This window comes from Primulina eburnea, chromosome 9, assembly GCF_022965805.1.
Source record: "Primulina eburnea isolate SZY01 chromosome 9, ASM2296580v1, whole genome shotgun sequence".
Lineage (NCBI taxonomy): Eukaryota > Viridiplantae > Streptophyta > Magnoliopsida > Lamiales > Gesneriaceae > Primulina > Primulina eburnea.
Genome location: NC_133109.1, coordinates 6556261 through 6567321, shown reverse-complemented (window position 1 = coordinate 6567321; position 11061 = coordinate 6556261). Strand labels below are relative to the sequence as shown.

At 33.8% G+C, this 11061-nt stretch overlaps 1 protein-coding gene across 1 annotated transcript; it reads right to left on the bottom strand.

Annotated features, from left to right (window-relative positions):
* Window positions 1-296: 296 nt before the first annotated feature.
* On the bottom strand, window positions 297-1793 carry LOC140840694 (uncharacterized). Its single transcript, XM_073207868.1, has one exon. It carries the CDS (start codon window positions 1791-1793, stop codon window positions 297-299), a length of 1497 nt encoding a protein of 498 aa, XP_073063969.1.
* Between the last annotated feature and the right edge of the window lie 9268 nt (window positions 1794-11061).

Genomic DNA, 11061 nt, shown 5'->3' with positions numbered 1-11061 from the left:
CGGGTGCGCTGTGCTCACGGCAAATTCATTTTAAAGTGCAGTACTAAGACCGCGGGTGCGGTCCCTGCATGACCGCGGGTGCGGTCTCACCACCGCGGGTGCGGTCTTGCTAACACCACGGGTGCGGTCTTGCTTCGCACAAATTCACCAACTTTCTGTCTAAACATCGCGGGTGCGGTATTCTTAGCACCGCAGGTGCAGTGTAGCTTCGGCCATTCCTCACAATTCTGATTTAAATGTCATGCGTTCTTACCTTTACAAGTCTAACATCAATGCCAGTTGATAATTCTCGAGCCTTACATGCTTTTTTCTTCAGTATTTTTTGTTGGTGAAGTGTTCTTTTGGTCGATCTCTTTCCCACTCCTTAATACCATGGCACTTGCATTTTCTTTTGGATTAGCCACCGTTTGCGACGGTAGTTTTCCAGAATTCTGAGCTTCCAACTTGCTGACTGATGTAGCGATCTGAGTGATCAGGGTTCCTAGATTCTGAATGCTGGCCCTCGTTTCCTGTTGAAATTTTTGAGTGTTTTCAGCTAAGGCCTTTACAATTTCGTCTAGAGACATACCTGAGTTGGATGCTTGTTCTGGTACGTGTTGTTTGTTCCAATTTTGTTGTGGATATCCTTGTTGGCCTCCTTGATTCTTATAGCTGAAATTTGGGTGATCCCTCCATCCTGGATTGTAGCTATTAGAAAATGGATCATATCGACGTTGGGGCTGCCCAGGAAATCCACCAATTGCATTGGCTTGTTGCGTGGGTTCCTCTTGTAGTGACGGACACATATCTGTAGGATGTCGCACCATAGCACATACACCACAAGCTTTTACCTGTTGCACCTGTCCTGCAACCAACTTTTCCAAAAGAGAGGTCAAGGAATCTAATTTTTGGTCGATCGGAGTAACACTTACCTCATTGACTTGTCGTGGAGGGTTGTCTTGCCTAGTACTGAACTGTTGTGCATTGGCAGCCATGTTGGAGATTAGAGCTCGTGCCTCTTGAGGCGTTTTGTTCACCAATGCACCACCACTTGCAGCATCAATCATGTTCCTATCAAAGAGCGAAAGTCCCTCGTAAAAATATTGCACTAATAGCTGTTCTGGAATCTGGTGTTGTGGACAACTGGCACACAACTGCTTGAATCTCTCCCAATATTCATACAAAGTTTCCTCATGTAGTTGTCTGATCCCACAAATGTCTTTTCTAATATTTGCTGCTCGTGAAGCGGGGAAGAACTTCTCCAAAAACTGTTGTTTCATATTATCCCAAGTTGTTATGGATCCAGAAGGTAAATAGTAGAGCCAATCCTTAGCCTTGTCGGCTAGAGAGAATGGAAAAGCTCGCAGTGAAATTTGTTCCTCTGTGATCCCTTGCGGTTTCATGGATGTGCAAATAATATGAAACTCTTTAAGATGTTTATGGGAATCTTCACCTGCAAGGCCACGAAAATTAGGCAATAAATGAATCAAGCCAGATTTTAATTCAAAAGTAGCATCAGTAGTAGGGAATTGAATGCATAATGGTTGTTGAATAACATTAGGATTAGCTAACTCCCTGAGTTTTCTTTGAGCTTGTCCTGCCATTTCTTCTTGGTCACTTTCACTTCTTTCAATCTCAGGATCAATGTCAGATTCTTTTTCTGTATCGTCTGAGTCCAATGATACGTCCAAATAAGGGGCTGATGATGATGGTTGCTTTTCATGTCTTAATCTTGCTTCTTTTCTCAATCTCTTAGCTGTCTTCTCGATTTCTGGATTGTATTCGAGTTCACCTGTACGAGAAGAACGAGGCATAAAAAAATAGAAAATAATCAAAAGAAATTAACCTTGCACCGTTCCCCGGCAACGGCGCCAAAATTTGGTGTGCTGTCGTTGACCACCAAATTAATTCATATCCTTTTAAATAAGAATGAGTGTAATGGTGAGTAGGGTCGAATCCACAGGGAACAGTAGATTTATTTCTTTTGATAATAAAAATAAAAAGGAGGGATTTGTTTTGATAATTACTAAATAAAATAATCTAAACTAAAATTACCAAGCAAGAAAGAATATTGGATCTAGAATTGAAAATCACTCGACGAGAATAAAGTGAAGAATTTAATACGAGAAAAATACTGATTCAAGGGGATTCCACTATTTAATTATCTCACTGTTCATCGGTTAACCAATCATTTATTCATGTTATTCCAAACAATTAACCCTAGAATAATAGGGATAGCCGCTAAAATTCTTGTGTTTTCCTAAATTAATTGACCAAACCCAGCATCCAGTCAAAACTTACCGATAATCAACTGGGCACGATAGCGTTCCATATTAATTAAAGACAGCATTTTAGTTTCGTGAAAACAGTTAATCCTAAAATCTAACAACCGAGATAGCTGCAATTGGAAGATCTAGTTCCGTCGATTTATTTAGATTAAATATGTTATGATAGCACAACACGCCTAATCTATCGCTACTCATGTACCAATCGTTCATGACAATTACGGATCACTGAATTCATAGTTAGCATTAAAAAAGCATACATCAAATTAAATTGTCAGATTAATTGACGTATAACATTCATATAATTAATTCATAAATCAACGAATATTTGGACAAACAAGAATAATAAATTAAAGTGCAAAACCTCACAGTGATAAAATTAAACAGTAAACTATCCCTTGAATCAGTATAAGAAAATTAGCCTAACATAATTTGATCTATAAAATCCATGAAAAATAAATAAGAAAACATAAAGAAAATTGCAAACTATTTTTGTTGGAAGAATCTTCAAGTCCTGCGCCTTCAGTTCCTTCTTCTCTTCTGAAAATTGATTTTTTTTGGTGATTGGAGAGAAAAAGAAAAGCTGCCGCCTCCTTGATTGTGTTGTACGTGAAGTAGAGTAGGTAAAAATTGGAAGGAAAAAGTTGGGTCTAATCTTTTTTTTGCTAAAAGCCCACTAATTCTTAATTAACATTAAATCTCAAAATATAAAATAATAGATAATATTTTATCTAGAATTTCCTTCTTTGTAATTTTTGGCAGCTGAAATATCATCACAAGGCGTGGTCACGCCTTATTCCAGGACCTCTTCTGGTTTGGCTATTCTCTTTCAAACTCGATCTTGGAAACTTCAAATGTGATAAATATCGCCTTTTTAGCTCAACTTTGTTACAAAACCATAAAAGTTCCTCCTACAATAAAATTACACAAAAATGTGTCAATTAAACATATCGGAGGTTAAAATAACGGGAAATATGAAGATAAAATATTAACTATTACTAGCCTATCAAGCACTGCTCAGTTCTACTTTCTCTCCTCTCACATCTGGGATTGTTGATATCTTATCCATCTCAAAGGAAGATATGGCCACTGCAGGAGATGATTTGTCTTCATATTGCTTCAAGAAACTATTGAAAATGTAATTTCAAGTATTGGCTAATATTGTTGCCAAAATCTTGATGAAGGCTAGAACCTTAGATAGATTGAAAAAGTAAAAAGTGCACAGGTGATGTCTGCCATTACTGTTGGAACTCAAGTCAGCTGGAACTTTGTTCTGTATAAATCTCTTTCTGAAATGGTCCAGAAGAAGAGTTCAATTGGCTTTGCTAAATAGATTAGCAAACTCCTCAAGGATGCTAGTTTTGGATTCACATTTGAAAAGGATGGAACTTCCACTACTATGCCCGATGTTGAGAATGTGATTGCTCTTCGACCCAAACCTTGTATGCCTGAATTTCTTGATGCAAAGAAGTAAATATGAGATCAACAAGAAGCTTTGAAAGATCGTTTGCAGAGCACCTTGATGTGCTTCAAACAAAATATTATCCAAGGGCTTCAATAGCTCGTGTTCTAAGAATATATACGCCGATTAATTAAATCGAGTTTGGTATAGAACCAAACGGAAAACACTCGAAATAATCTTTCGTTAAGAAACACTGATATATTTTTATATCCTGTGTAACTGAATAACCGAAAAATGGTAGATTAGTTTTTGCATTCATTAGTTCAGTTATGGTGAGAACTGAACCGACAGATACTTCCTACTGGTGAAATCAGTTTGAAAACAATAGCTAAACAGTTAAATACACAAGATATGTTTATGGAAGTTCGGAGAGTTCAACTGCTCCTACGTCACCCCTTCTACCACCTCGGGTAGGATTCACTAGAAGAATTTGATTAATTACAGCAAGTGTAATAACCCACCCATCTTAGGACTTACCCACTGCCTAACTGAACTCCTAGACTAGACTGAAGGCAGCACCTTCCAATCAACACTTCTTTAATGTCTATGTGAGAAATACTACATACACAAGTTTATTGTCATTTTGCAATACTGTATTTGAGTAGTGTGGTGTGTGTGTAATGTGGTGTGTGTGTATGAGTGAGACTGTATTTGAGTAGTGTGGTGTGTGTGTATGTGTGAGAACTGATCTCTGAAAACTACCCGAAAGTGTTCTCACACACTGAGGGAAATATGCTTTTAAACTAAGCTGATAACACGTTGAAGTGTTACCTTTGGGCTGATTGCTTCTTGTAAGATTGTAAGTAAATAAATGTGCCCTTTCTTTTGTGAGACTGTATTTGAGTAGTGTGGTGTGTGTGTATGTGTGAGAACTGACATCTGAAAACTATCCGAAAGTGTTCTCACACACTGAGGAAAATATGCTTTTAAACTAAGCTGATAACACGTTGAAGTGTTACCTTTGGGCTGATTGCTTCTTGTAAGCTGATAAGTAAATAAGTGTGCCATTTCTTTTGTTCTTCACATGCTCTAGTATATGCTTTCTCTTGTTGTTCTTGCTGATGGTCTTGAGCTTGTATGTATAGAGGCATTGAGACCATACTTCATGACTCATCACATTTGATCGTTGCAGCTTTGAATGCGTTCCATGGTATATGTGTCTTGAATTTTCTGACATGCCTTCAGGAATCTCTCGGCTTTAATATTTGTTGCAACATCCATTATTGTACCTTTGGTTGTACAGATGTTTTTGTATCTTTGTGCGTAACTGGAATCCACTAAGATAAGCTTGTCTTGATCTGCAACGGAATGACTCCTAATTAATGTTCCTAACTGGTCATCTAAACTGATATTCAATTATACTGGTGAAATCAGTTGACTCGTCACTTGAACTGATTTCACTCTTTCAGTTGAACTGGTCAGCTGGGTTCTTCATCAGTTGAACTCTTCATCAGCTGGTCGGGCATATGAAGGTCTTCTGTTGAACCACCTATCAGCTGTAAAATCAGTTGAACTGATTTAGTTTGGTCGATCAGTTGGTTTTTTCAGTTTATATCTCGATAGCTTCAGTTTTATCTTGCTTAACTGATCAGTTTGAAGCTTGATCAGTTTCAGCTACCTGCGCACTAAGGTAGATCATTAAAAACAAAATAACAAGTTTTATTACCATCAAAATCAGGATTGCGAACATGAAATGTTCCAACAAGCTTCTCAAAAGCAAAATATGATCAAGAGGAAACTTGTCTCTGTAATCAGTGATTCTAAGCAAACAGAGTTTGAAGAAACATATGCTTCCATTCAACCTCTTCCTAAACAAACCCTAGTCAAGAAAGGATCCAAACCTACCATCAGCATCAAGAAAACAACAGCCATCTCCGATCTATCCTCCACCCTAGTCCTTTCTGAAAGTGATAACCCACCTCTTTACCAAGTTTTCAAAACTGATGCTGCCGCTACTGATATTGCGTCACAAGTCCCCAAAGCACCTTTACCCAAAAACACTAATGCTCCTGCCTCAGCACCAAAAATACCAACTGCTTGAAGTTCAAGTTGCTTTCTAATTGGTCCCAGACCAACAAGGAGAGTGGTTATTCAAGATCATCTTCCAGAATACCCACGTTATGGAATTAAGACTCCAGTTTCAGAACCCTTTAAGGTCAAGAGAGTTGAGGAATGGGCCAAAATGCTTCCAAGGGATGAGGTCTCTAATATTACTGCACATTCACATGTACAAGTTGTTTATGTCGTCGTTGTTGTTGCCCCCCTTCAACCATTTTCTTCGTCACTCTTGCTATTAGTGAGTTTTCAACAATAGAAAAAGTAATCAATTCCTTTATTCAGGAAGCTGATGTAGAAGTTACTATTACTGCTCCACCTTTTGTTTTTGGTGATGTGGCTGCTTCGATTGAACTCCATACTATGCCCATCAACCTTGAGAATGAGGAACCAATTTTGGATGCTATTGTAGCTCCCCAAGTCAAAGAATATGTGCTTCTTGATCTTGAAACGTTCTATGTGGAACATCAACAAGAAATGAGGGATACCATGATCTGCTGATCCTAGATCTAGTATGAACCCAAATTTCATTCTAATGTTTACAGAACCGGAACTAAATCTTGATCTATTTTATGTCCTGCTTCCTAACTCTTTGATAACTCAATGCGTGTTGCTCGCCTATCCGAGATCAAATAACGTATAAATGCACAATCTCCATCTGTTAGTGATTAAACTGCTCTAGAAATGGAGATGGAGGATATTAAGCACAAGTGCAATAAAATCATTGAGTTGTCAAAGGCATCACTTTTGAGCAAGGAGCTGCTAAATTTGCTTTTGACATATTCAAACATCGTCTGGCCAAACAATTTTTGTCCATTAGTAAAGATGTGAGTAAGATGGCTTTTCAGATTTCTGGTCTCAAATCAAACTTTGTCAAAACTCAAGCAGATGCTCTGCTTTCTCAGGCTTATATTTCATCTTCGTCTATTGTTTATGTTAACTCCCTTCACTCACTTGATTCCAAAGTTGAAGCCTTAGATGCTAAACTCAATGATCAATCTCGATCTTTTCAGTACTTGGATAACCGAATTTCAACCTTTATGAACAATTATTTGAATTTATTCATAGCGTCAAAGCCAATGCTTCCAAAAAAGGAATAAGATGCCAGAAAAGAGTAGAAGTTGAAGCAGAACATGGACAAGATCACATTGCAAGTGAAGATGAGGAAATAAATGATTAGGAGTAGATTGAATATCGGGATTTTTTTTCACTTTCATTATTACATTAATTGTTTTGATCTTGATATTTTCATCTTGCTTACCTCTGCTTTTATATTATATTATCTACATTACAATCTGCTGGGTTTTGGCATCACTACAAAGAGGAAAATTATTAAGGTCATCTTTCTTGTGATGCTTCTTAGGAAAAAAACCAGAGCTTAAGAGAAAACCAAAATACTTACTAAGAAGAAACTCCCGTAGACATTCAAGGTCAGACTTTAAGAAAAACTAGATAACAACATTTCATAACCAGAAGTGGTGTAATTTTTATTAGAGGTTTACCATATTTAATATTATTTTTTTGTACAAAAGTACACTTCATTTAATGACATTAAATGAACCGTACAAGATAATTTTTTACTATCTTTAATGAAGTCTACCTTTGAATTAGGTACTCTCAATGAGAAAAGAGATGTTATATATTGAACGTTATGGATCAACTGCATAAAAGTCTCTCTTGGGTTCACAAAGTGGACTCCAACTCTCGAGCTCTGCATTTAATGTGCACAACCGTCAAAAAGACTTAAGCTTTTAAAAGCTTCAGAAAACTAGCACACACATTAAAGACATCAGATCCTAAAGATCATTTCTTTCTATATTTATTCAAACTTATTCATCGTGTTATCTACTGTAAAGTGTGAAGTATTTGTAATATTTGGAAACAATATTTCTCATATCTAAATCTATTACAGTGTTGCATTGTAATACAAGGAGTTTCAGTAAGAAAGTGTAAGCCTACTGAATTGAGTTTGTACAAGTGTGTACGAATCAAAATCTTCTAGTGATACCTTCTAAAAGCAAAATAATTGGATACGTAAAAGGGTTTTGTCCTTCGAACTTTCATAAACAATTTTTGTGTCTTACTGTTATCTACTACATTTAGTTTCATTAAAGTATTATTCCATGTTTCTGCACTTATAAAAATAGTCAGCTGAACTTCTCAAGAATGAGACTAGCTTCTGACTTCATAAAACATTTCAGAAACACATTTTTCAGAAGAAAAAGAACTTGAAGTTTGGAGTGTTTATTCAACCCCACTTTTAAGCACTTCATCGATTCTAAAAACCACATTTCAATAGCTCTAACTAGCAGAGGTAACTATTGCGCCACAAAAATCTCTCTATCAATAATTTCACTTCTTCAAATCAATGAGAACTGAAACCATGATAATGATTCTGATATAAATTGTAAGATCGATCACTTATCGTTTTACAAAAAGCTATAGCTGATGGTAACGATACAATTGAAATCTTTTAAATTGTATAGCAACACAAGCGCCACGTTTCAATTGAGCTATATAAAAACAAATATATTATTCTAATCGACATCAAATAAATGTTTTTATAAGAATATTGGTAAATGCTAGATCATACTTATTCTTATTATTACTAACAAATATTTGAATTTTTTTTCTGGACAATAACATATCTTAAATCTATATCAATATTTTTTTAAGTAATTTTATCCTAAATCAATATTTTTCAAAAATATTTAAAGATCTTAAGTTTTAAATCAATATTCATCCCTCGGGAATATTGATAGATTTTAGATTTATATTAATATTTTTCATGAACATTCACATATCTTCACCTTATGAGAAATTCTTTAAGAACATTGACTGATATTTGATTTTATATCAATATTCTTCGGGAATACTGATAGATCTTACATTTTATATTAATATTATTAAAAAAATATTGATAAGTTTCAATCTTAAATCAGTATTTTTGATAAATATTAATAAATCTTAGATCATTAGATACTTTTAACCATTTATCTATTTTTTATTAGCATAAGATAATGTTGTGACTTCAAAAGAATCAACATACAACTAAATTTGTGCTACTTCAAAAACATCAGCATAAAACTAAAATTTATGTTATTTTGAGAACATCAATATTAAATTTAGTTTTCTTTTGCTATTTTGAGAGCAGCGATATAAACATGAAGAGTTATCATTAACATATACTTTAAAAAATATTCGTGCTGATAACATGTTATAAATTTAGTTATAATGCAGATAAAACAGACGAGAGAATCCAAAGAATGACTTATATTTGAATTGTTTTCATTTCAACTAAATACATTCGTTCATAGGGTAGATGGAGTAATAAACAAATGAAATATTGCATTGATTTCTCAATTAAAATACTCATTTGTAAATCAAACCATTTATAACAAAGCCAATTTTTTTTATTAAAAAAAATTTACTTTTTTGTGTTTATCAATTTTTTCAATGTATTAATTAATCGATGTCTAACCAACTACGAAAATTGATGGGTCTTTGATAAACTTTTTTACATTGAAATAGTTTATTTAAAAGTTCATATAATATTTTATTGTACCGAAAAAAATTACTTTTTTGTGTTTATAAAATTCGTTAATTTTTTCAATGTGTTAATCGATGCCTAACCGACTCTAAAAATTGGTGGGTCTTTAATAAACTTTTTTTCATTAAAATTAAAATATTTTAATTAAAAGTTCATATAATATATTATCGTACCGATAACGGTACAAATTCACTGGCGCCGCAAGAATATTAAAAGAACTATGAGAACAATATATATATATATGCTTTTGGAAGTAGAGTTGTTTGAAGAAGAATACGGAAAAGAATTATTATAATTGTAAAATCAAGCTAGCCTTTTGGATTGCAGATCTCCACATTACAAAGATCACCAAAATTTAATTTAGGAAAAAAAAATTACAACGTTGGCTCAGTACGTTATAAAATTTTAGTTTTAATCTACTATTTTTATTTTTCCACATTTTGAGACATTTGTTTTAGAATTTAAATGCTTTTTCCATAGGATCACTCGAGTGACGTTAACGTAACAATGATACTTACATTAGTCATGAATGATTTCTGTATGCGAAATCACATCAGCACTCCTACGAAAAAGTCATTATAATTACAAAAATCGAAAGATATAATACTACAACTTATTTTAAAGAACCCAGAAATCCAAAATCTTAAAAGGAGAAACATATTGTATTTAATCTTTATTTTAATTAGTTTTGTGCACTGAAAGTCGGCCGAAAGGATACTCAACAACCCGGCTTTCCTTATTCTGGCGACTGGAAATTCTTCCATGGTCCAAAAAAAGTAGTCGGCCGAATGCTAAATACAAACTAATGTTCAGGGTTCGTTTGGACAAGTATTATAAAAACGTTTTTAATGTTTTATAAGTGAAAAAAATTCAAAATATATGTTTGGACAATATTTTTTAATACAAAGAGATTTTGATTATTATACATTACACGTACGAGGGTACATTTTCAATACATGATTTGTGAAATAATTGGGTCCAGTTAAAGTGAAGGGGTATGGACTTAAAATTTAATAATCCATTTTTAAAATACAGATTCTTGGTTGACTACATGCAATAAATGAACGATCTATATTTCATTTATACCTTTTTTTATTGTTATTAAAGAGGTTATTATTATTATCAATCATGGTGCTCATGATTACCACCATTAGATTAATTAACTAATTTTCGTGATATTCACATTTTTTATTTAAAAATAAATATTAAAAAGCAAAAGTTTTAATTTTAGATTTGAGAATCGTATTTTACTTTGCTATATCGTAAGATTTAATTCTAGAAGATGCTCATTCTTAATGGTGGTAATCATGAGCACTATGATTGATCTTATAACCAAATCTTTATTATTTTTAATATTCAACGTGAGATATGGCGGCGACCCACGTTATGTTATGAACCAAAGAGATGTATTTTCTCGAAATACTTGTTTATTGGGTGGTATAATTTTCTTGAGTTTATAAGGTATTATTTATTTATTAGTTTTAATGCTCGATATAGGATATTTGTAACATGTTTTTTTTATTTAACAATGGTTATAAATACAATCTACACAGTATGGTATGAGAGTATAATTGAGAATGCTCGATTGATTTTTGTGTTTACTTGAATAGGTAAAAATGAATTGTGTGTTTATGTTTGACTTATTTATACTACTTTATTTTACTTGAATAATTTGAGCGAGTTGTTAATGAGATTGATGATTTGATATGAAGAGTATGTATAGTTAATAT

Excerpts from the sequence above, each read along its gene's own strand:
- LOC140840694 (XM_073207868.1), bottom strand. The coding sequence starts at position 1,793 with ATGCCTCGTTCTTCTCGTACAGGTGAACTCGAATACAATCCAGAAATC.